Genomic DNA, 23144 nt, shown 5'->3' with positions numbered 1-23144 from the left:
GTGCATTCCAGGCCAGGTGAAACCATGCTTGATTGGGAGCTCCAGCAGAGCGTGGAAGGTATACGAAGGGAGAATTTCAATCGCCGGGAGGAGGAGATATTCGCTGCTCTTGACTAAGAGATTGAAAGAGTCTTGACGGAAGTTGGACAGAACTGAGTTTGTGATTGAATGTTGGTGTGGTCTTATACTATAACTATATCTTCGCGATGAGTAAGGTAGGATCTCGATGCTTTAATTCCGTCACATCATCCTAAGCTCATACGTTGGATCTTCCTGCATGAATCCGTGGCGGTTTGAATTCACATCATCTAGTATCCACTACATCGAGCACGAAGGTGGTATTTCTCCCCCCCTGAAACTTGCATGCAAGACAGGACGCGGGCGCAACGGAAAGAGTTGCTGCCATACAATTCAGGCCCACTACGGCCGTTCAAATGCAAACACATTGACATTGATTCGTTTCATATTAGTTCTTCCCGCTAAGCAAGCACTCCCATCGGATCCCATCGAGGCAATACCTTTGGACTCTGGTCCAAAATGGCCCGTATCTCACTCGAGACAAAATCAGAGTCCACCACAGCCTGGAAGGTATATTCGTCCATCCACCGGTCGGTCATCACAAACCAGCCCTTATCTCCAGCACCCTCACCCCAGGAGTTCTCCACGCGCCAGCGCACCGGCTTGTCGCCTTCGATATGGACGCCGGTAATGACCATGGCGTGTGTCATCGATGACTCCCCACTCGCCAGCCTCTCGGCCTTGCTCATTCCCAGCGAGATGTTGAACCCGAGGGTAAGATCCACGATGTCGAGATCCATGGTTCCCCCAACGGAATCGGAGAATTTACCCACGTCACATCCGAAGAAAACGGGGTGTCCGGCTTTGAGCATGGCGATGACTGCATTCTTGAGGGTCTGAATACGTCAGTAACATGTTGACAATATAATTGCCTGTGTACACACCTTCATCTCCACGTTGACGTATGTCAGCGGCCGCCCTTCCAGGATATTACCCAACCGGTCCACCGTCAACAACCGGTTATACTCATTCCGGGGATCGTTGACCAGACTGAACATGCGAGAGGGGGTAACGGTAGCCTTGCGAGCAGCTGTCGAAGTCGTCGCTTGTCGAGCAAACTCACGCGGAGTGAGTTGAATCTCCTTGGATTTTCCATCCGCATCGTAATACTGCCACACAAACTCTTTGTCCGGGCTAGGGGGCGGGCCCAGGAGCAGCGTGACTAGACCATGGATTTCACGAAGAAACCGTTCCTTAGTCTCAGCCAAACCAGCACCACCGCCACGCACCAACCGACGAAGCACGAGGGCCTGCTCGCGCAACTTGGCTGTCAGCAACCAGTTCATCTTGGAGCTGTTCTGCGCATGGTAGGCATCCGGATACACATCGTGCGGCACGAGACCATACTTGTCGACCAGGTTGGCGACCATGTCCCACTGTCCGCCATCAGTGACGGGGTCTTGGAAGAGCTTTTGCACCAGCCGACCGGAGAGGTCTTCGTCAGCGGTGGAGATGATCTGCTCGAAGAACCAGTTTGACTTTTCCAGCTTGTCCCAGTAGAAGAGGTAAGCCTGGCTTAGCTCAAAATCCTTCAAGTTGTATGTCTTGATCAAGGGAACGCGGAAGATGTTGGTCGAGGCGAACAGCCAGCAACGGCCGGAGGAGCGTTGATTCGTGATCGGTGATCCTTCAACGGGCACCTTGAGGTTGAAGATGTGGCGATCGAATTGGAGAGCAGAGTGGTTTGCTAGGACATTGGTGTAGGGTTGAGTGGCGAGGCTGGAGATGGCGAGCCGGTTCTATCGCTCGGACGGTTAGCACGGCCGGGTTGAGACAGGAGATAAGAGAGCACTCACTTTGGCATCGCCCAGCAACGTCTCATTCCAGTCTTCTATGCGCTGAAGTGTGAGAGAGGGGGCGCGTTCTCGCTCCTCATATTGTGGTGCTGCGATTGTTAGCCTCTCTCTTATCCAACATGAGGAATCCATACGAGATTGCTTCAACTCAATGTAGACCTGCGAAGCATGAGAAACTCCATCTTCGATCACCCTCCTAGGGTAAGTCTTCTCATCCCGAATGGGCTCTGGTTTGGAATAGTTGGCTCCCATGATGAAAGTAGCGTTGGTGAGCAAAGTCAGGATGGGGGAATCCGTGGGATGGGGGAAGATAAGTGATAAGCACCACAGCAAAGGACCCGGGGAGCCAGAGCGGGGAACAGAACAGGATTAGGATAGCTTCGGAGGTTGCGATTGGCTTGTCGGGTCACTTATCGGTCTGGTGACCGTTGGTTGGCTGCTGACGGGTTGCAGGCGGCTAAGCAAGGCGAAGGAATGATCCCATGCCGAGCTTCTATCTCGACATCCTTGCGAATGCCAGGCGGCAGCCATTGCATCTAAAGCACTAATATTATTGAGCTATGAGTCATCCAGAAAGTGAGTGAACCTCACCCCAGACTAAGGAAATATGCAGGGTTTTGTGTCTCTTCCTGGATTCTATTTACCAATACCTTAACTTGATGTTAATCTGGTCCAACCCACAAATGTATCATTCATTATCCATGCGATATACTATTCAAGGCAATATAACGGATAAATTAATAATCTTACAAAGTCCAACTCGTCACAGATTCCCTCGGCCAAGCGCTGTCAAAAATTCTCAAGGCATCTTCACTCTTCCAGCCACACCGTTTTCTGCGTCCTTCGTCTAATATCTCCACCGTTAATCCACGGGAATTACGATCAACAAAACCGGTGTGAGCCATCTCCACGGGAATGTCCGGGTAAGAATCCACCTCGCACCAAGGCTGTCCGCGTGCTGTATATTGATACTGCTGGCCATACAAAGGGTGCAGGCTCAGATGCTGAAGCTGTCTGGTAGGTTGGCGGCGGGCGATGTAACCATATATTGCCTCGGCCAGTCTCTCATCAAGAGCACAGTTGATCATGCAATCGCGATGGTACCAGACCGGCATCTCATCCGGTACTTCCTCATCCCAACCCCGGGCTTCCCAGATCTTGATCTTTTCGAACCCGAGTAAGCTCCGCGGTGGGACAGGTTGCTCATTGGCGTGTATAAGGATAGACAGTTTAGAGCGAGGTGGAGAGTGTCGAGGGATGAAAATCAGGCCAACGCGGCGTAAGCGTCCGTTTCAAGCCCGCAGAATCGTTGGATACAGATGGTCAGCTCCCGCAGTGACGGGCACTGGCTGCAATGGGTGAGATATTCTCCGCAGGGAATATCGGGCCAATGGCTCCCTTTTTTGCAAGTCTTGCGAAGTCATGGTGATATCCGCGGCTATTTGGGTAACCCTCTGCAGATTTAGCACGTGTAATGTCGCTCCATGCTTGCCAAGGACCGCAGTGTGAAGAAAGCTAGCATCATATGTCAAGCGTTGAGCATCACTGATCAATTCCGGTTGCAAGAGTCAATCGTCTCACATGTGCCAGGATCCGTGTTTGGGTTGGCAGCGGAGTATCGTCGTACCAGGGAATGACGAGATGCCGATATAGAAATTTTCCGGCAATCCCATTCCAGCGCCGACTTACCTGGGACAGGGAAGTTTGCAGCGGGAAGGTTTCTGATTGGCTTTATATTTTACTTATAACATGACTTGCTATATTGTTATTATTCACTGCTTCGCCCTCCCAAGGAGAGCGGGTTGATATGGAAAATTGATGTGTGAATGTCGTCATACTTGCTCGTTTAATCCACGATACTGGGAGTGAAGTTTTGACGAAGAAAAACCCTAGAAGTATGAGAAATTACTCTCCTCGGAGATTGGCAGGGTATGGAAGGAAAGCCCATCCTCCTGAAGGATGATGCCTTGGAACATAGTATATCAAGCCATGGAATATTCCTGGACAGACTGTATATCTTTGATTGAGTCTCTCAAAGGAAATACATCGATTCACTCTATGTAGGGTAGTAGCTACCTACCATACTAAGCTACGAGATATCCTATAATTCTCAGTATATTTTTCGTCACTCATATATGATATAGCACATGATTGTATTCCCATTAACCACTATGCATATTCTCATTTTCAACCTCATCCATCATCCGGTACGCTCGGCCAGCCACATCCCGATACTCCTCCTTAAACCTCTCATCCCCATGCACAAAACCAAACTGCTTCTTCCACTCCCTCCACCTCTCCATACTCCACATCGCCCGATACACCTCCGGAATCCTCTCCCTCTTGCTACACTCCCGATACACAAACCGACACTCATCCACCCGAACCACCCACTCCGCCGCCGCAAGCATATAATTCCCCAACTTATTCGGCCCATCGATCGGCCGTTTCATCAAATCAGGATACTCGTAATCCCCAGGCAAAAGGTGCCGCAACGCCGCCATCCACCCACAATTCACAAGACCGAGGGTTGTGAGGCGCGCCATGGCAGAGTTATAATTCCGTAAACGATAGGGAGCGAGAACATCTACCCCTCATCCCTTCTGATTAACACTCGATCTCATCACCAACCAGACAAAAAAAAAAAAAAAAAAAAGGTGAGAGGGGGAAACATACAAACAATCTCAAAGTCAAAATAATCCGCCGACTCTTCCCAATTGCCATCATTTTCCTCAAGCGCCCACATCGTGACAGTGCTATACTTCTTCGCCGGGTCAATCGGCGGCCGCCCATACAACACCTCATGTCTTTCCATCCCGTGCAGTATCTGGAACATTTCCACAAGGGCATTCTGGCCTGCGTGGTAGGGCGGGAACGCTGAACAGAGTTTTGTGATTGCTTTGAAAAACATCTCCATCCAGACTTTGGGGTTCGGGGCTATTTGGTACATGGTCAGGTTTTGGGCTTCTTCTTCGGGAGTGAGGTTTCGTGGGTCGGGACGGGCCATTAGGGCTGTGTGTCTGGTGGCGCAGTCGGTGGTTATGTGGGTGTCGATGGTGGTGGCTGCTTCTTGGGGGGTGATTTGGCCGGTGACGAGGAATTCGAGGGTGTGTTTGATGAAGAGGGCGTCATTGTCGTCGTCCCAGGGCTGGTCGTAGAGTTTGAGGGCGAGGGGGGAGGTACGGGCTGAGGGGACGTAGTCGGGGTTTTGGATTAGGGTTGACATAGTGGGTTTCTGGTTGGGGGGATTGAGGGGAGGAGAGTAGTTTTGTATATGGGTGATATACTGTTGGACCCTGAACCCCGCAGAGGCTCAGTTGTTGGCATTCGGAGTGACTCAATTAGCACTGCCAGTTACAGCATGCTGTAGTCCACTTTGGGGCTGAAGCCAGTCAATGACTGTACTCAGCTGCTGTAAGGTCAGCCGTGTAGCGCTTACTGATGCGTGAGTATGTTGGACTTCGGGCATCTGATTGGCTCGTTCGGTTAGAAGAATCTGATCTTATGGAATTGATATTGGTTATTCATTCTGACCCTTTGTTTTACCTATGTGCATCGATTACACACATCCATCATTGGATCATTATTCGAGACTATGCTCCTGATGTTAAGACCGACATAGCTCCGAGCCTTAAATCAACGATCCAGCCTAGTGGAACCATCTGGCGCTAGAACCTGGGCTCCATGGTTTGCCAAGGATTGCATTGTGGGCACTGAGATGTTTCTGGAAGCCGGTGCTGCTTTATTCAAGAGCCGCTTTGTTTCTATATCGCGTTATCTCTGAGGCATTATCTTCAGGTATACCGCCGATCCGCGGACGGCTGGCTCTTGAGTTATACCTTGACACATAGTTGGCTGTGCTAGATCAAAGCAGGTTTTTTGCTGCCTGGGTCAGCCAGAACTTTCTTTCTACGACTATCTGGACAATCTAAGCTACTTTGGCACCAGTTCGACTGCGATATGATGTCTCCACTTCGGCTGAGGCGATGCGAGTTAGTCACTGCTTGGTACTCATGTCGGACTGTTATTGGAGGCTTTAACGCAGCTTCCGAGCTATCCGTGAGCTACTCGTAGTTGAGCTTTGACGAACATTGGATGGTAGATATGAACATGGCAATCCGATCTTATATCTGGTGGTGAATCGAGCATTGCTCAAATGCAATGGCATGCTAACAATTACAATTCCTATATTTCCTCACAACACTGAACATTCAAATCTTACCACCTACATCCTGTGGCGAAGCTCATCCTGCTGGATCAGCTCAGCGGGGCTGAGGAGCTAAATCAGCCCTAGTCCGCGTTAGTCTCGGCTAAGCCTTTGCCTCCACCACGAGTAGCGGTCAAAAGCCACTACCAACACACTACCAACACACTAGAGACAGCTAGACCAGCTAGAGCAGGTAAAGAACACTAATCAGTGTTGAATGCGGCCTGACCCGAACCCCTCCTTGTCAGTTCCGCACTCGCATGACGCGATTGGCACCTCGGAGCAAGACATGATCGTCCTGCCAATGATTAGCTTCACCCTAATGAAGAAATCTGAGTGATTGGCCATCGTGATAATGCAGTTACCTAACAGCCTACCATCTCCGATAAGGGTCCTCCGCATGCCCTAGATAGTCTACACGACGATGCAACCCCGACCGGAGTATACGGAGGTAAGCCGGTCTCCATTATAAATACGCTGAAGGAGCCGGATATTTTCAACAGAGCAGCAGCAACTCAGAGCAACTGCAACTGCACGCAAGATGAGGCTCTTCTCCACCCTCTGCAGCTTGTCCCTCGCGGTCTCTTCCCTGGCCCTGCCCACGTCCGACCATGTCGTGCACGAGAGGCGTACCACCACCCCGGCCAGATGGCAAAAGACCCGTCGGGTCACTGGACACGAGCATGTCTTGGTCCGCATCGGATTGACTCAGAGCAATCTCGATAATGCCTACGAGTATTTGATGAACGTGTATGTGCACCCCCCCCCACACCCCCCTCCAACCATCCTCCATACTAACCAGACAGGTCTGACTCTGTTTCTCCTAACTACGGCAAGTTCTGGACGGCCGAAGAGGTGGCCAACACCTTTGCCCCGTCGGATGAGACCGTCAAGGCAGTTCGCAGCTGGCTGGTCGGAGCCGGTGTGGATGAGTCCCGTCTGGCTCAGACCAAGAACCAGGGCTGGATCGTCTTTGGCGCATCGGCCAAGGAGGCCGAAGCCCTGCTGCACACCAAGTACTACCACTACACCGACAAGATCTCCGGCACCAAGGCCATTGCTGCTGAAGAGTATGTCTTTCCTACTTGACTCTGACACTAGATGCATACTGACCAACAGGTACCGCGTTCCTCAACACATTCAACAACATATCGACTTTGTCAAGCCCGGCGTGCTGCTGCCTCTGACCTCCAAGGGCCCATCTGCCAAACACACCAGCAAGTCCAGACCTCTTGGTAAGACCAGCGTCAATGCTTCCTCCCTCGCTACTTGCGACGAGGTCATCACTCCTGCCTGTGTCGCCGCCCTCTACAAGATCCCCCATGCCAGCGCCAATGTCAGCGCCAACAACTCCCTCGGCATCTTCGAAGAAGGCGACTACTACGCCCAGGAAGACCTGAACCTGTTCTTCCGCAACTTCACCCCCTACATTCCCCAAGGCACTCACCCCAAGCCCGCCTTCATCGATGGTGCCGACGCCCCTGTCAACACCAGTGACGCCGGAGCCGAATCCGACCTGGACTTCCAGCTCGCCTACCCAATCGTCTACCCCCAGACCATCACTCTCTACCAAACCGACGACATCAACTACGCCAGCGGAGAGATCGAAACTGACGGTTTCTTCAACACCTTCCTCGACGCCGTCGACGGAGTAAGCCCCCTCCCCCTCCTCCCCCCTCTACCTCCACCCCAATCTAACAACCCAGTCCTACTGCACCTACTGCGCCTACGGCGAATGCGGCGACAGCCCAACCCTCGACCCCGTCTACCCGGACAACTACACCGACGGGTACAAAGGCCAGCTCATGTGCGGCGTATACAAGCCCACCAACGTAATCTCCGTGTCCTACGGCGGCCAAGAATACGACCTCCCAGCCTACTACCAACAACGCCAATGCAACGAATTCCTGAAACTTGGCCTCCAAGGCACCTCGATCCTCTTCGCCTCCGGTGACGACGGCGTAGCCGGCCCCCCCGGCGACGACAACGACAACGGCTGTCTCGGTAACGGCACCATCTTCAGCCCTGCCTTCCCCAACTCCTGCCCCTACGTCACCAACGTCGGCGCCACCAAGCTCTACCCAAACCACACGATCGCAGACGGCGAAAGCGCCGTCGTCGACCCCGTCGGCCACCCCTACTCCATCGCCTTCTCCTCCGGCGGCGGCTTCAGCAACATCTACACCGTCCCGGATTACCAGGCCGCCGCGGTGGCAGAGTACTTCAAGAACCATAACCCGCCGTACCCCTACTACGAGGGCAATGCCAGCTTCGGGAAGAACGGCGGCATCTATAACCGTCTGGGCCGCGGATACCCGGATGTTTCTGCCAACGGCGACAACATCGCTGAGTTCAATGCCGGGGAGTTCATTCTTGAGGGTGGTACTAGTGCTAGTACGCCGATCTTCTCCTCTGTGATTAACCGGATCATCGAGAGACGGATTGCGGCGGGTAAGGGCCCGTTGGGATTCTTGAACCCGGTCCTGTATCGGAATCCGTCGGCCTTGAATGATATCACGAATGGGTCGAACCCCGGTTGTGGAACTGAGGGGTTCTATACTGCTCCTGGGTATGTCCCTATCTCTTCCTCCTTATTTGAAAAGTACTAATAAGATGAATTATAGATGGGATCCCGTCTCCGGTCTAGGAACCCCCAACTACCCCAAATTGTTGGATGTGTTTTTGAACTTGCCCTAAACGATTACGGATTATGATTAGATGGGGTAGTGGTGCAAGATAGATTAATGATGAGAAATATGAGACATTGTTTAGGAGACCCGCAGGAGTACCTAGGTAGCTTTTTATCACATTATGACTACTACTAGATAGTAGGTAGGCTGCAGGCTCATCACACGGGCGTCCGGCGGAGAACCGTCGGGATGAGCGGGTTTCTTATCTGGTGGTTGAAGACACGGGAGGGAATTGATCCCGTGTTCGGGACCAGGTACCTACATGCTACTACCTACATGCGGAATAAGTAGATAGGAACTAGAAAGATGAATTCTGCAAGCTGCATGTAGGTAATTATGCAGGTTTAGATTTCCCATCACCAACACCACCCCGAAAGTACTAGTTCTCCGTACCCCGAAGTTAGAAGATAAGTGGGTCACTCCCTCAACCACCCACCAACCATAGATAACCATAATGATCAATAATAATCCCGCATTCCGGAGAAAAGAAAAAGAAAAAGTGGAGAAAACGGAAAAAATCCAACCAGCACCACCAGCACCACCAGCCACAGTACGGAGTATCATTCATTCCACCTAACACCTCATTATCATCATCATCATTATTATTACAATTCCCATTCAGGAAATAAGAATATTACTCCTCATCCAAAATGTCTGCCGCGGTTAGTTCTACCCACCACCCAACTTCTCGGACAATTATGCATGCATGCATGCATGCATACAATTAAACCCGACGACTTACTCACCTACATAACCAACAACTCAACTAATCAACTAAACTAACTCAAATACCCATGATATAAAATATTAGGACTCAAAAGGAACCCAAGGTTTCTACGACGAGCTTAAAGCTCTTTTCCAGCAGGCTGTATATTCCCCATCCTACCCTACCCCATAAACATCTCATATCTCATCTAGAATAAAGAATAATAAGTACTAACAACGATAGGATAAATCCGGCGAGGGCAAACTCGCTCTCCCTGAATTCACCTCCGCCGTGAAGGGAAGTTCGAGTGGGAGTCAACTTAGTGATGCGCAGTTGGAGGCCATGTTTAGTTTTTATGATGAGGAGAAGACTGGGTTTGTTTCTTTTGAGAGTTAGTATACCTTTCTCTCTTTCTCTATCTCTTTTTTTTATTTTTTTAAAAAAAGGGGTTGTGGCTAATTGGGGTTGGTAGGTGTGTGGAAGAAGATGAATAGTATGATGAAATAGAGGTTCACTCTACCTTTTGGTTCTGGAATGGGGTATAGGGGATAGGTGAGAATGTGGGAGGGGGTGGGATGGGGATGGGGATAGGTTTAGCAGTCAATAGAAAAGGAAATTGTTTGTGTGTGGTTTGGTGATTGGTGAGGGTGTTGGATTGTAGGGTATGTTGTTTAGTATAGGATTAAGGCCGAGGGAGTAGGTGGGGTAGGGATAGGTGGTTGGGTGGATGGTATCCATGTGTTGAGTGGATATGTCAAATGGGTTGGTTAATAAATTCGATCTGCGTATGTTCCTTTCACTACTTTGGTACAAATCAAAACGATGATTGCCCTACTCAAATACAAACTCTTTCCGAGTCATAATCAAACAGAGTAATCAGTTACAACCAATCCAACTCGGCAAATCAAACAATCTATTGAATAAAGAAAGACATATCTATCGTAATCTATGAAATAATCATGATTCTATATACCGACTCCCAGAGCCATCACAACATTATCTACTCATCCAGAACAAACCGATCCAAGAAGCGGAAAGTGTAAAGACCCTTGATCACCTCCTTGGCAATCTCCGAGGTATCATTAGAGCCAGTGTACACTCCCGGCCGGGTAAGCGAGATACCCGCGTTCATCAAAGCCTGGCTACCACTACCCAGAGCGGCCACGGGCTTTCCGTAGCGGAACGAATCAACCAGGATCTGGAAAGGCCGGCCAGGGGGATACAAAGCGGACAGAGACGAGGTGGCATTGGCCTGGTTGGACCAGCTGGGTGTGGCAAAGATGCTCTGAACGCCGTCGGCGATGACCAAGGCGTCAAAAGCAATAGAGTCGGAGATGGAGTAAGTGGCGTTGACGCCGTCGGCATAAGCTTCGGTGACGATGTTCAGGTCGACGCCGGCGGCGGCGAACTGGGCGGCCAGGGCCTGGCCCTGCTTGATGGACTCGGGGTGGGAGTTGGAGGCGAGGAAGCCAACTTGGAGACCTTCGACGCTGAGGAGGGGCTTGCCGAAGGTGCCGACGTTGGAGGTCTTGTTGGTGGTGTAGTAGGTCGGGTCCGGGGTGGGTTCGTCGAGACCGAGACCACGGGCGACGCGCTTGGCGAGGTTGTTGTTGACCCTGTTGAGCTGGGTGACGACGTTCTGGCGGACGTGAGGACTGGCGACCTTGGAGTTTTCAAAGACAATGGCGTTGACGAGGAACTGCTGCTCGGCTGGGACGAGCGAGTTCCAGAACATGGCGGGCTGGGACCAGTGGTCATTGAAGGTTGGGCTAACCTCGCGGACGAGGTGACCGCTGGCGTAGCGGTACGGGGCAGTGAAGAAGCCGTGGCCGTGAGTCTGGTTGGCTTGCATGGGGTAGCCGTTGCTCATGCTGTTGGGAGTGTAGGCCCAGTTGTTGGTGGGAATCTGCTGCTGGCCGAAGCCGTCGCGGTTGTTGTTGTGGACGGGCTTGCGAGGACGGTTGACGGGGATCTGCTCGAAGTTGGGACCGCCGTGACGGTTGATCTGGGTGTCCAGGTAGGAGAAGAGGCGGCCCTGCAGCAGGGGGTCATCGGTGAAATCGATACCGGGGACGACGTGGCCAGGTTGGAACTGACAGGTTAGTTTCGTCAAGTGCACCGAGGGGATGGGGGATGGACATACTCCGACTTGTTCGACTTCAGCAAAGTAGTTGGTAGGGTTGGCGTTGAGCTCCATCACTCCGAGAGGGGTGTAGGGGACAACTTCCTCGGGGACAATCTTGGTGGGATCCAGGAGATCGAATCCAAAGCGGAGCATGTCAGACTCGTCCATGATTTGGGCCCCGAGCTAGATAATTAGCATAGTTAGATAACAAGGGGAAGGTCTTACCTCGTATCTAGGATAGCGGCCGTTGGCAATGGCGTTGTAGAGATCCTGACGATGGTAGTCGCTGTTCTTACCAGCAGCAGCCTGAGCCTCATCCCACACCAGACTGGCAACACCCTGCAGGGACTTCCAGCGGTAACGGACCACCTTGGAGGTACCGTTGGCAGCCACGAAGCGGAAGCTGTGCACACCGTAGCCGTTCATATGGCGGAACGAACGGGGAATACCATTGCCAGACATCAGCCACAGGGCGGTGTGAAGGGCTGAGCTCTGCTGGCTGAAAAAGTCCCATGCAGAAGTGTGAGCAGTGGCGGCCTGGGGGATCTCATTGTTGGGCATGGGCTTGATGGCGTGCACAAGGTCGGGGAATTGAATGGCATCTTGAATGAAGAAGGGGGCCATGTTGATTCCAACGATGTCTGTGATGATTAGCTGACTAGCAGTGACTATCACAACATAAGGTATTACCGTAGTTGCCCTCGTCCGTGTAGAAGCGACAGGCGTGACCGTGGACATCACGCGCAGTATCCACACTGCCTCGGAAGCCGACCACGGTGGAAAAGCGACAGAACATGGGGGTCTCCTTGTCACCCGCACTCAGGAAATCGGCTGCAGTGACGTTGGACCAGTCGGCATAAGACTTGAAGGTGCCGTATGCTCCAGCACCACGGGCGTGGACGACTCTCTCGGGAACCTACCACAGTTAGTGGATGTATTGATGGATTGTCTGGTGGTGGCATACACGCTCATGGTCAAACCGTTGCAGCTTCTGACGGAAGATAAAGTCCTCCAGAAGGGTAGGACCCCGAGCACCAGCCTTGAGACTGGTCTGATCCGAGATGGGAGTACCAAAGTCGGTGGTCATGTAGCTGTCAGTGTCATTGACATACAAGGTATTGTCAATGGCCTGTTCCACGACCTTGATGGTATCGGTCGGGTTGTCTGCCTCCTCGGTGAAGCTCATTTCACCCGACAGATAGGGACATTGAGCCCCGGCGAGGCCAGCAACGGCCGGCAAAAGCCAGAATTGACGCATGGCGAGGAGACTGAAGATCTTCTTGGGTCGTGGTCGTCTGGATGTCACTGGAGGTGCCTTCAGGGATCTTATGTAGCCATGCGGCCGATCATAGCCTTAGTTAAGCTGGGAATCCAGAATCTGGTTCGATGCAGGCACAGGCACGGAATTTGGTAATCCGGACACTCCTGTTGGGACCAAAGGATCCACCTGGGTCATGCAATCTCGCGACCGATGCTGATCACTTGCAGGCGATATACAGCTTCGGTCACGGTGAGAGACATCGTCCAAGGTCCCCATGTTCATGCAGGAGGTTCATCCGCTAAGCAGCTTGAGCAAACTCAAAGAGGCACATGGCATGGTGATAGGCTGCGGATGGCTTCACGTCATGCCATGTTGGGCCAAGTATAGCTGGTGAGCTGCAACCCGACTGGTGCGTTCCGACAGGATCCCGACCTGCCAAGGCCGGTCTGGGCATTATTCCGTTACTTCAGCAGCGTTCTGGACGCCGGATGCTTGGTAAGAGGCGGACGATCGAGTTGGCGACTCCACTGGTGGCCCGATTGGCGCGGCTGCTTGGTAATCCCCGGAATCTGGATCGTTCCGTTGATGATTCGTCCTCTGCCACTCTCGACTTTCTACGCACTCGGTCGCTGTGAATTCAATGACGTTGGCCACGCTCGCTGTCCCGCTCGCTGTCCGGCAGATGCTCGGTAATATTTCTGGCCAGTTTATCTCTGTTTACCTCATGAAGTGTCTGGACCACGTGTTAATCAGTCGAGTGAATAAGCCGGTCCAGTCCGGTCATGTGACCTGGCCAGCAATGCTCAGTCGGCCTTGTTATCAACGCCATGCTTGCTAATTCTCGAATTCTAGAGGTGCCTGATGACCATGGATCTGATCCGATCCTTTAACGGCTAATCATCCGCATCTCCAATCCTTAAGCGCCGTTACTAAGATTCAATACTGACCCCGCACTTGCCACCTTAGTCACCTGCTTCACCACCACTGTTGTATGCGAGTCTAGTTCGTGTTCCTCTCACAGTGACTCAGCATCATGACCAAGCACCCCGGATTGGACCCTGTTCAAGCAGATGCGGGGTGCGTCATCGGCAAATTTGCAGCCGTCCGTGCCCTTGCGCGTGTGACCGGCCCATTTTGGCCACGGGGGGTCGTATAAGATGGCCTGCCATCATCCGAAGGGTATGGCATGATCATTGTCTGATCACGTATCAGACAACTGCAAATATATTGAATTTCATCAACACCAATGACCGAGTCCAAGTGTCCATTCCACCAGCGCGGATCCAACGCCAACATCGGCGGTGGAGGCACTCGCAATACCGACTGGTGGCCTGATCAGTTGAGATTGGATATTCTTCGCCAGCACTCGGCTGCTTCGAACCCTCTCGCTCCGGACTTTGATTACACTGCCGCCTTCAATAGCCTCGACTACTATGCCGTGAAGAAAGACCTCAATGATTTGATGACCGACTCTCAAGACTGGTGGCCTGCGGATTTCGGTCACTATGGAGGTTTGTTCATCCGGATGGCGTGGCACAGTGCCGGAACCTACCGGGTCTTTGATGGCCGTGGGGGTGGTGGTCAAGGTCAGCAACGGTTCGCTCCTCTCAACAGCTGGCCCGACAATGCGAGTCTGGACAAGGCCCGTCGTCTGCTGTGGCCCATAAAGCAGAAGTACGGCGCCAAGATTTCCTGGGCAGACTTGATGCTGCTGGCAGGCAATGTGGCCCTCGAGTCTATGGGCTTCAAGACCTTTGGCTTCTCGGGTGGTCGTGCCGATACATGGGAGGCCGATGAGTCGGTATACTGGGGTGGAGAGAGAACTTGGATGGGTAACGACGTCCGCTATGCCGATGGCTTTCCAGGAGTCACCAAGCACGGTGCCATCGACACGGACGAGCCACCCCATCTCAACATCCATACCCGCGAGCTAGAGAAGCCGCTGGCTGCATCGCACATGGGTTTGATCTATGTCAACCCCGAAGGCCCGGATGGCAACCCGGATCCGGTCGCAGCGGCGCGAGATATTCGCACCACCTTTGGTCGCATGGGCATGAACGACGAGGAGACAGTCGCTTTGATTGCTGGTGGCCACAGCTTCGGCAAGACACACGGCGCTGCCCCTTCTGACAATGTCGACGCCGAACCTGCTGCGGCTGATCTAGAGGCCCAAGGATTGGGCTGGAACAACAACTACGAGAGCGGCAGGGGTCGTCATGCTATTACCAGTGGTCTGGAAGTCACCTGGACCAAGACTCCCACCCAGTGGAGTCATGGATTCCTCGAGTATCTGTTCCGCTTTGACTGGGAACTGACCAAGAGTCCGGCGGGGGCCAATCAGTGGCAGGCCAAGGAGGCAGATGATATCATTCCCGATGCTTATGACTCTTCGAAGCGACACAAGCCCAAGATGCTGACCACCGATCTCTCTCTGCGTTACGATCCGATCTACGAGAAGATCTCGCGCCGCTTCCTGGAACATCCGGATCAATTTGCCGACGCCTTTTCCCGCGCGTGGTTCAAGCTCCTTCATCGCGACATGGGACCTCGGACTCGATACATTGGCCCGGAGGCGCCATCTGAGGACTTGTTGTGGCAGGATCCCATTCCGGCAGTCGATCATCCTCTGGTGGATGAAGCCGACATTGCCAACCTGAAGCGCACCATCCTGGCCACCGGGGTGGATGGGTCCAAGTTTGTGTCCACTGCCTGGGCATCTGCATCGACCTTCCGCGGGACCGACAAACGAGGCGGTGCCAACGGGGCTCGCATTCGCTTGGCGCCACAGCGCCAGTGGGAGATTAACAATCAGCCGTGGCTGGAAGAGACTTTGTCGATTCTCGGAGCTATCCAGAAGGACTTTAACAATGCCTCGGCGGGAAAGAAGATTTCTCTGGCCGATCTGATCGTCCTGGCTGGTTGCGCTGCGGTGGAAAAGGCTGCTCAGGATGCCGGCCACTCCATCACCGTTCCGTTCACACCCGGCCGAATGGACGCTTCGCAAGAGCAGACCGACGTGGAATCCGCCTCTCACCTGGAACCGGTAGCTGATGGGTTCCGGAGCTATGGATGTTCCACGGCACGGGTGCGCGCGGAGAAATATCTCGTGGACAAGGCGCACCTGTTGACATTGACTGCGCCCGAGATGACTGTCCTGGTGGGTGGTCTGCGCGTGCTGAACACCAACTACGATGGGTCGTCTCATGGTGTATTCACCTCCACCCCTGGACGTCTGACCAATGACTTTTTCGTGAACCTTCTGGACATGCGCACGGCTTGGAAGGCGAAGGATGGAGACCGCGATGTATACGAGGGAACCGATCGTAAGACGGGCGAGAAGAAGTGGACGGCGACACGCGCGGACCTGGTCTTTGGATCTCACGCAGAGCTGCGTGCGGTCGCAGAGGTTTATGGCAGTGTTGATGGGCAGGAAAGGTTTGTCCAGGACTTTGTGGCGGCGTGGGATAAGGTGATGAACTTGGATCGGTTTGATCTGAAGGCTTGATGGTGTTTGCATGATTTTAGTGATGTATATTTTTAATGATGTAATCAATGAATTTCAACAATGATCAAGGTGGTGCCAGGGTTACCTGGCTAACGACATGTTCCTTCGGTCGAGTGGCTTGACAATTCACGAGCAGAGATAATACGAGCAGAACTTCCAACAGGCTCTGAAGTTGCACAGAAATGCAACTTCCCGAGGAGTGACTTGTCTCCGGCAGGTTTTCATCCGTCTTATATGCCATCTCTCGTGAGACGACATACCCACGATCCACTGCTCTTATCCCAATGACAACCTCATCATGCGTCTTCAGGGTATTCTCCTCTCGGCTGCCCTCGCAGCAGCCTCACTCGCCGACGTGGACGTCGCCATCATCGGCGCCGGCTTATCCGGCCTGTCAGCCGCCAAAGACCTCGCCGCGGCCGGCAAATCCTTTGCCATTCTTGAAGCCCGCGATCGCGTTGGAGGTCGAGTCCTAAATGTCGAGTTGCCCGGGGGTATTGTCGAGGAGGTAGGGGCAGAATTCGTCGGTCCGACCCAGGATCGTGTCCTGGCACTTGCAGCCGAGCTCGGGTTGACCACGTATCCCACTTACAACACGGGGAATTGCACCTTGCTGCGAAATGACACGGTGACCAACTATCCTTGCGATCTGGGGAGTGGTGGATTGCCTCCTGTGGACATGGAGGCGTTGATCGAGCTGGTCACTCTCCAGCAACGGCTCAACACCCTGGCTGCTGAACTTGATGTGCAGTCACCATGGAACCACATCAACGCTTCAATATTGGATAGCATGACGGTGGCTACCTTCTTTGCATCACAGCTTACTCTGTCGGATGCGCAATTTCTCATCGATACCGCCGTCACCGGGATTCTCTCCACCGAGACCAACGAGCCGTCCTTGCTTTATATGCTGGCTTATATCGCGGCCAGTGGGAATGAAACCACACTCGGAACACTGGATCGTCTTATCGGGGTGGCTGGTGGGGCACAAGAAAGTCGCATCAACGGAGGGACACAGCTGATCGCGTTAAAGTTGGCAGACAGACTGGGTGCAGAGAATATCTACCTCCAAAGTCCTGTCCGCAGGATTCAGCGCCACGATGAGGGATACCTCGTCGTCTCAGACCAGGTACAAATCACAGCCAAGAGAGTCGTCGTGGCAATGTCTCCTCCTCTGGCCGCACGGATTGTATACGACCCACCCCTCCCCCCAGGACGAGACCATCTCACCCAGCGCATGCCCATGGGCTCCATCGGCAAGGCAATCGCCATCTATCCGACCCCATGGTGGCGCAACCTGGGCCTCAACGCACAGGCCCTCGCCGATACGGGCGTCATTCGCATCACCTACGACAACACACCAGTCGATGAATCCTTCGGTGCACTCATGGGCTTCATCGTCGCCGACGAAATGCGACGCTTAGACAAGATGAACCAGACAGAAATGGCCGCCCTCGTCACCCAAAGCTTCGTGAACATGTTCGGCCCAAACGCCGCGACCCCAATCCATGTGATCATCCAACGCTGGGACCTGGAAGAGTACTCGCGCGGTGGCCCAGTAGCATACGCCCCTCCCGGCCTCCTCACCGACTACGGCGACTCTCTCCGCGATCCCGTCAAAGGAATCCACTTTGCCGGAACCGAAACATCAACCTACTGGATTGGATACATGGACGGGGCCATCCGATCGGGGGAACGAGTCGCAGCCGAGATTCTTCAAACCATCTAACCCCCAAATCAAAAAATCAATCAAATTCCTTCCTCATATACGTCGCCTTCAACATCACCACCCCCTCCAAATCCCTCACCTCATACCGATCAACCTCTTTAAACCCCACATACCCCAACCTCTCATACCACTCCTGATTACAATACGGCGGTCCCCCAGGCCCAAATCTATCCCGAATATGTTTCTCCTCGTACCAATACCGTTTACTCAACGACGTTAATGTAATTGCCTGACAGTGTGCATCCCCGTGGGGTTCTCTCCGCGCCATTCCCTCCACTACCTCCATTACTTGTCGTCCGAGACCCCGCGATTGATACTCGGGGAGGATGAAGAAGTTTTGAATCGTGAGGAGGGATTTGTCGGATCGAGCGAGGTCGGGATCTGCGGGGTCGGTGTATGCGTCCAGGGAGATGTGCCCGGCGTTTATCAGGGTTTCTTTATCTTCGGTGGGAATCATAATCCAAAAGAATCCTTTCAGACCTTCGACTTGTTTCTGTTTCCATCCGTCGAGATCGGAGATGGAACTGTCCCAGCCGCAGAGGATACGTTGGTGGTGGAGTGTAGTGTATTGGTTTTGTTCGTGGAGGTTGATGGGTGTGAGGTGGCATTGGGTTATTTTGGTGGTAGTCATTTTGAGCATGAGGGTATCTTTATTTGAGGAAGTAAAGAGAGGGGCAGGGGGGGGGGGGGGGATTTATATAACCCATGCTTAGTTTATTTCTATTTTATTCTGTTTAGTTTACGTGGGGTAGTTCATAAACCCGACCGTATCTATTCGTATTTCTCGACCCGCAATTTAGTAGTCTCTGACTCACATCCGCACGTAAGCACTAAATAATCTCAGGATCACATTATTGCGCGCACATTCTTTTACCTGAGTAGTAGCTTAGAATAGATATTACATCCCCTCCCGATATGTCCAACGAATCAAAAAAGCAAACGCACAAGAATAGAGTAAAGAAAAGTATTCACATATCTGCCTGATGATGCCACAGTTTTAATGCTTTAGTTGAATAGTACCACCCACCACATACGATATATGAAAATAGATAAAGGAGACCCGAGAAAAGGCAAGCTAAATGCTGGATAAATATTAATACCTACACCCGCGTGTATTTTTTCTCTAGCTTATTGTTTACAATTATGTTGTACTTGGCTTGATTTAAGAGCAAGTAGCTTGTTGTACCTAAGATGGGGTAGATAACTTGCATTCTGTGTATAGTATAAATCCCTCACTACCCATATCACCATGTTACCATCCATCCATTTACCCGAGTGCTCTGTAGTAAGTAAGTAGTTGTGATCATCCCAACCCGGAATATATTTCCCTCATCCCACCCAAACCCCAACCCAAAACTAAAGACCATCACTAAGCGGGAATCTCCCCTCACCGATCCTACACCCTAAACCCACGGTTCCTATCCCAAGCTAGCTATATAGTAGAATTGTATCCATGGTTCACCACCCGGGGAAATATACCCGCTCCCGGGCTAGACCCTACTGATCGACATGGGATCTTCGGGTGGGGGGATACGAACGTGTTTGTTACTTACTTACTACTGAAAAGAGTTGGGAGAGGGGTTTGGTGGGGATTTGTGGGGTGGAAAGGATAGTATACGAAGAGGTTATTGGAGAATTGGTTGGAGAATCGGTACTACGAGGATTATCTAAATGGAAGGTTATTTGGTGAGGTCGTGAGGTCGTGAGGGAGGAAGTGATCGGCGGATGTCTTAGTTGGGATTCTCCTATTTGGTGAGGGTGAAGAGGGATCCATGATAATACTAGGTAGGTACTAGTAGTAAGTAAGTTAGGTTAAGAGGTGGTTGTCTTGTTGTGACTGGGTTGGTGGGTAGATTCAAGATAGAAAAGAGGGAGGTAACGGAGTCAATGAACATCATCAAGTGTTGTATCACAAGGAATCTAATTCCGATCTACAAAGAGGTAAAGTGGCAAACTATACACCCTCCTTCCCGTAGTCCTTCATCTCCACTATACTCCCCCTCACCCCCAACAAATCCCTCTCGGTATCATTCGACCGTCTATTCTCCTGTTCTCCGTCCGTCCGCTTCCTCCCAACGGCAGCAACATGAACACTCGTTTCCTTCTTCCAACTCCAACTCCGACTCCGTCCCTGACTATGCCACGTGCGACTTTTCCCAGTCGAACTCTCCGTACTTCCATGCTGACTGCCCACAGACTGAAAGAATACCTTAACAGCAGGTAAACTCGAACAAGTAACCGCAATGTTAATCTCCATCATGGCCAGGATCCAACAATACCAGACTTCCCAACTCGCGTCATAAGATTCGTAAAACATGCGGTAGACGAAGTAGATTCTAATCCCGGCGACCACGGCAGCGAGATATCCCAGACCAAAGACCACGTTTAGGAGAAGTTTCTGCTTGATGGACATTTGTAATCTCCAGCAGAGGACGGCAGGGAGAGTCGTGCTGATGATGTCTTGGGTGAGACTGATGGCGGTGGCGGCGATGAGGTGCGCGGGTTCGTCGTAGCAGTGGTAATTCTGGGTGAGGGCGTAGGTGGGGTCGATTTGCATCCAGTAGGCGGACCAGGGACGACAGGAGAGGAAGATGACGATGAGAAAGGCGATGTTGTAGGCTACGACGGAGCCGATGCTCACGTAGATGATGGTGAGGAAGCTGCGGGAGATGGTGGTGCGATGGCCCATGCGGCGGTAGAAGAGAAGGACGGATACTTTGACGAAACAGGAGGCGAAGACGTAGAAGAGCTCTTCGGCGATGGCGAGTTTGCGTTCACCCAGGAGGAGAGTGAGGGAGTTGTCCCATGTGTGATGGTTTTCGCCGTAGACGTAGGCGCCTATACAAGTTAGGGTGGGTCATGATAAATGAATAAGGGCATACCTAGAGGAACAGCAATGCTGAGGCCGATAGTAGGAATCAGACATAACGCGATAAAAATATCGTCAAGACCGGCCTGTCGCTGGATCACACAGCGGGCCCACAGTCGAAGACTAACGGTGGCGACCGCAATGCCTCCAAAGATTGCGGAGAGAATGAGAGCTGCCGGACTATGGGATTCCGGGTCGATGGTATTAGGCGCAGGCCACGACTCGATGACCGAGAGTGGCGGATGGAGGCCCCCAGACATGATGAGAGATGAGTGAATTGAAGGTGGTGCTGATGCAGACAGCAGCGAGGGATGCCCTTACATACTGGTCGTGGCAAGGGTGTCTGGTTAGGGGCAAGTAGGTTTCTTCGGATCCTGCAAGCCACGACCTTATTGTGATAGACAGCAGGCAAACCGTAATCTACCCATGACACCCAGACTGTTGAACCGCCAATCAGCCGACGGAACCCAAAAATGAGATGGCGGCAGGTGGGCCCAACCCTAAAAGCGTGCCGATCAGGAGCGTTTCACCGTGAAACGCCCGCACGAACGCTTCCGGTGGTCCTGGCACCTGTCAACTCGAATGCACGGTGAGAGGATGTACTTGATGTATCCAATGCCGACCGACGTCAAGTCCCGGATTGATTGCACGGGTAACTCGGCTCGACTTTCGGCCGGATCTAATCCTGTGGAGGCTGGTTGTCAAACTTGTTCTGGCTGCTGCCGCAAAGTCCCCCGATCATATAATTCGACATCTGAAAATCCATCCAATCGTTGCGTCATCTGGCCGCGTGAACCCAGATCCTTCCATCGCCTCAGTTCGATCGCAGAAGCCAATCAGCAGTGACACACCCTCAGACCCATGGAAACGGGCAGAGTTACCGCCCAAAAACTGTGCCCCTGTGGAGGTTCCGTTGTCGGACGTTGATGAAAAGCTTGTCAAGACTGTCCCAGTGGACATTTGCCATGTTATACTTCTCATACCTCGACAGGTCTCTTTGGTAGTTAGTGATTGGTTCGCTTCGCTGACTCTTCAACAGACTCCAACTTGATCCGACAACGATTATTTTATCTGGCTCAAGGTTAAGCACCGCCTTGGTGTTGTCGCTCGGAACAGTTAGACTCAGCGTTGTAGAGATTGTTGAAAGCGAGAGTTGCTTATCATGACAGCCTCAATGCAAGTTCCATACTCTGAGCAGCGGTGGTGGATCTGGTATCGCTGCTGGCATGCCAATGTAAAACATTTCGATCGCAATTCATAGCTGTAGCTAACAATGTTTCAGTTCCTCCGTGTACGTCATGAGGAAATCCGTGTTTAGCTTCGTCATCGCAGCTCAGCTACGACAGGCTCTGGCTTGAGTACAAAATGAGGTCCTTGGTATCGAGAGATGACCGTGAAAATTATTCGTAGGAGATAATCGTGCTGAGATCAACAATCCAAGTGAATTGGGCAGACTGATCCGCTGGTAAAGTCGACTCGGCTATCTTCAACCCTTTGGGAACAAGAAATATTCGGTCGCTGAATTTTCATCTTGCTCGTTTGCGTCTTCGATCTTTCTCATTGTCATATGCTGGGGTCTTTGATGAATCTCACGGGGCAGACTTCATGTCAGCAACTTGGAATTCCAGCATAGTGCTGGGTGTAGATTCTTGTGCAGAAGACTTTTCCGAGTCTCTCATGGATGAGCCCCCTAAATGAAGCGAAGTGGATCTGCAGTCACTCACCTGATGTCATAGCTACGACAAATAACGCATCGAGGTCGGAGAGCGATGCGATGGTACTATTCATTCGCAGAAGTGATAATGTCTCCTACTCGACGACAACTATCGGATAATAGCATAGTTGGCTCACCGTTCCAGAGACCTTCGTGGAACCATGGCATAGATGGGTTGGATGAAGCTGCGATTCCCGGGCGGGTCATATGTGATGCAGCCATGTCAGCAAGCTGAGGAGGTGGAATACTATGTTGCAGTTCGCAGGATGACTTGCATCATCAGTTATTGGTAAGACTCAATACCCCTGACCTGGCATTGGTATTTCCACCAATCACGGGCTGACTGATCCTCACAACTGATAGCCAGAACAGGTACCTGAACATACACTGGATTGAGACATACGACCGGATCCCGCGGATCAATTAAACCCACATGCAGTGAATATGCCGAGTTCTCACCACCA

At 52.1% G+C, this 23144-nt stretch overlaps 9 protein-coding genes across 9 annotated transcripts; 4 read left to right on the top strand and 5 right to left on the bottom strand.

Moving 5' to 3' along the window:
- Window positions 1-175: 175 nt before the first annotated feature.
- BO94DRAFT_530048 (C1 family peptidase) lies at window positions 176-2177 on the bottom strand. The gene is made up of 4 exons (XM_025610593.1): window positions 2009-2177; window positions 1875-1963; window positions 963-1817; window positions 176-914 (listed from the first exon to the last, which is right to left on the bottom strand). Exons 1-4 carry the CDS (start codon window positions 2124-2126, stop codon window positions 480-482), a joined length of 1497 nt encoding a protein of 498 aa, XP_025473430.1. The 5' UTR covers window positions 2127-2177; the 3' UTR covers window positions 176-479.
- A 1840-nt stretch (window positions 2178-4017) lies between these two features.
- On the bottom strand, window positions 4018-5100 carry BO94DRAFT_619760 (uncharacterized protein; the record flags this gene model as incomplete). Its single annotated transcript, XM_025616885.1, has 2 exons — window positions 4018-4461; window positions 4551-5100. 2 exons carry the CDS (start codon window positions 5098-5100, stop codon window positions 4037-4039), a joined length of 975 nt encoding a protein of 324 aa, XP_025473429.1. The 3' UTR covers window positions 4018-4036.
- Window positions 5101-6591: 1491 nt separating this feature from the next.
- On the top strand, window positions 6592-8864 carry BO94DRAFT_530045 (S53 family peptidase). Its single transcript, XM_025610592.1, has 5 exons — window positions 6592-6831; window positions 6888-7151; window positions 7201-7732; window positions 7788-8650; window positions 8706-8864. The coding sequence occupies exons 1-5, from the start codon at window positions 6623-6625 to the stop codon at window positions 8776-8778; spliced, it is 1941 nt and encodes a 646-aa protein (XP_025473428.1). The 5' UTR covers window positions 6592-6622; the 3' UTR covers window positions 8779-8864.
- A 445-nt stretch (window positions 8865-9309) lies between these two features.
- BO94DRAFT_619758 (uncharacterized protein) lies at window positions 9310-10023 on the top strand. Its single transcript, XM_025616884.1, has 4 exons — window positions 9310-9433; window positions 9583-9639; window positions 9721-9868; window positions 9950-10023. The coding sequence occupies exons 1-4, from the start codon at window positions 9422-9424 to the stop codon at window positions 9982-9984; spliced, it is 252 nt and encodes an 83-aa protein (XP_025473427.1). The 5' UTR covers window positions 9310-9421; the 3' UTR covers window positions 9985-10023.
- Window positions 10024-10256: 233 nt separating this feature from the next.
- On the bottom strand, window positions 10257-12910 carry BO94DRAFT_562059 (heme-dependent catalase). The gene is made up of 5 exons (XM_025614265.1): window positions 12567-12910; window positions 12293-12518; window positions 11828-12243; window positions 11621-11785; window positions 10257-11569 (listed from the first exon to the last, which is right to left on the bottom strand). The coding sequence occupies exons 1-5, from the start codon at window positions 12858-12860 to the stop codon at window positions 10478-10480; spliced, it is 2193 nt and encodes a 730-aa protein (XP_025473426.1). The 5' UTR covers window positions 12861-12910; the 3' UTR covers window positions 10257-10477.
- A 995-nt stretch (window positions 12911-13905) lies between these two features.
- BO94DRAFT_17127 (catalase/peroxidase) lies at window positions 13906-16785 on the top strand. Its single transcript, XM_025605926.1, has one exon. The coding sequence runs from the start codon at window positions 14110-14112 to the stop codon at window positions 16366-16368; it is 2259 nt and encodes a 752-aa protein (XP_025473425.1). The 5' UTR covers window positions 13906-14109; the 3' UTR covers window positions 16369-16785.
- On the top strand, window positions 16518-18105 carry BO94DRAFT_17111 (flavin monoamine oxidase family protein). The gene has a single exon (XM_025605925.1). It carries the CDS (start codon window positions 16667-16669, stop codon window positions 18095-18097), a length of 1431 nt encoding a protein of 476 aa, XP_025473424.1. The 5' UTR covers window positions 16518-16666; the 3' UTR covers window positions 18098-18105.
- A 25-nt stretch (window positions 18106-18130) lies between these two features.
- On the bottom strand, window positions 18131-18728 carry BO94DRAFT_580493 (GNAT family N-acetyltransferase; the record flags this gene model as incomplete). Its single annotated transcript, XM_025615331.1, has 2 exons — window positions 18131-18143; window positions 18211-18728. The coding sequence occupies 2 exons, from the start codon at window positions 18726-18728 to the stop codon at window positions 18131-18133; spliced, it is 531 nt and encodes a 176-aa protein (XP_025473423.1).
- A 1317-nt stretch (window positions 18729-20045) lies between these two features.
- Window positions 20046-21517, bottom strand: BO94DRAFT_530039 (uncharacterized protein). Its single transcript, XM_025610591.1, has 3 exons — window positions 21466-21517; window positions 20980-21404; window positions 20046-20935 (listed from the first exon to the last, which is right to left on the bottom strand). The coding sequence occupies exons 2-3, from the start codon at window positions 21224-21226 to the stop codon at window positions 20052-20054; spliced, it is 1131 nt and encodes a 376-aa protein (XP_025473422.1). The 5' UTR covers window positions 21227-21404; window positions 21466-21517; the 3' UTR covers window positions 20046-20051.
- Window positions 21518-23144: the final 1627 nt, after the last annotated feature.

The sequence above is a fragment of the Aspergillus sclerotioniger genome (genome assembly GCF_003184525.1).
Source record: "Aspergillus sclerotioniger CBS 115572 chromosome Unknown BO94scaffold_1, whole genome shotgun sequence".
Lineage (NCBI taxonomy): Eukaryota > Fungi > Ascomycota > Eurotiomycetes > Eurotiales > Aspergillaceae > Aspergillus > Aspergillus sclerotioniger.
Note: the sequence above shows the minus strand (reverse complement) of the source record. Positions and strands in the feature narration are given on the sequence as shown.

Bases quoted from the DNA above. Each gene is read 5' to 3' on its own strand.
- BO94DRAFT_530048 (XM_025610593.1), bottom strand. From the start codon at position 2,126: ATGGGAGCCAACTATTCCAAACCAGAGCCCATTCGGGATGAGAAGACT. The intron at 1,818-1,874 runs GTGAGTGCTCTC...TCCGAGCGATAG, and splicing joins CGTTGCTGGGCGATGCCAAA to AACCGGCTCGCCATCTCCAG. The intron at 915-962 runs GTGTGTACACAG...TGACGTATTCAG, and splicing joins ACGTCAACGTGGAGATGAAG to ACCCTCAAGAATGCAGTCAT.
- BO94DRAFT_530045 (XM_025610592.1), top strand. From the start codon at position 6,623: ATGAGGCTCTTCTCCACCCTCTGCAGCTTGTCCCTCGCGGTCTCTTCC. The intron at 7,152-7,200 runs GTATGTCTTTCC...ACTGACCAACAG, and splicing joins AAGGCCATTGCTGCTGAAGA to GTACCGCGTTCCTCAACACA. The intron at 8,651-8,705 runs GTATGTCCCTAT...GATGAATTATAG, and splicing joins GGGTTCTATACTGCTCCTGG to ATGGGATCCCGTCTCCGGTC.
- BO94DRAFT_619758 (XM_025616884.1), top strand. The intron at 9,640-9,720 runs GTATATTCCCCA...TAACAACGATAG, and splicing joins AAGCTCTTTTCCAGCAGGCT to GATAAATCCGGCGAGGGCAA. The intron at 9,869-9,949 runs GTTAGTATACCT...TGGGGTTGGTAG, and splicing joins TGGGTTTGTTTCTTTTGAGA to GTGTGTGGAAGAAGATGAAT.
- BO94DRAFT_562059 (XM_025614265.1), bottom strand. From the start codon at position 12,860: ATGCGTCAATTCTGGCTTTTGCCGGCCGTTGCTGGCCTCGCCGGGGCT. The intron at 12,519-12,566 runs GTATGCCACCAC...TAACTGTGGTAG, and splicing joins AACGGTTTGACCATGAGCGT to GTTCCCGAGAGAGTCGTCCA. The intron at 12,244-12,292 runs GTAATACCTTAT...TAATCATCACAG, and splicing joins CACGGACGAGGGCAACTACG to ACATCGTTGGAATCAACATG.
- BO94DRAFT_17127 (XM_025605926.1), top strand. From the start codon at position 14,110: ATGACCGAGTCCAAGTGTCCATTCCACCAGCGCGGATCCAACGCCAAC.
- BO94DRAFT_17111 (XM_025605925.1), top strand. From the start codon at position 16,667: ATGCGTCTTCAGGGTATTCTCCTCTCGGCTGCCCTCGCAGCAGCCTCA.
- BO94DRAFT_530039 (XM_025610591.1), bottom strand. From the start codon at position 21,226: ATGTCTGGGGGCCTCCATCCGCCACTCTCGGTCATCGAGTCGTGGCCT. The intron at 20,936-20,979 runs GTATGCCCTTAT...TAACTTGTATAG, and splicing joins CAGCATTGCTGTTCCTCTAG to GCGCCTACGTCTACGGCGAA.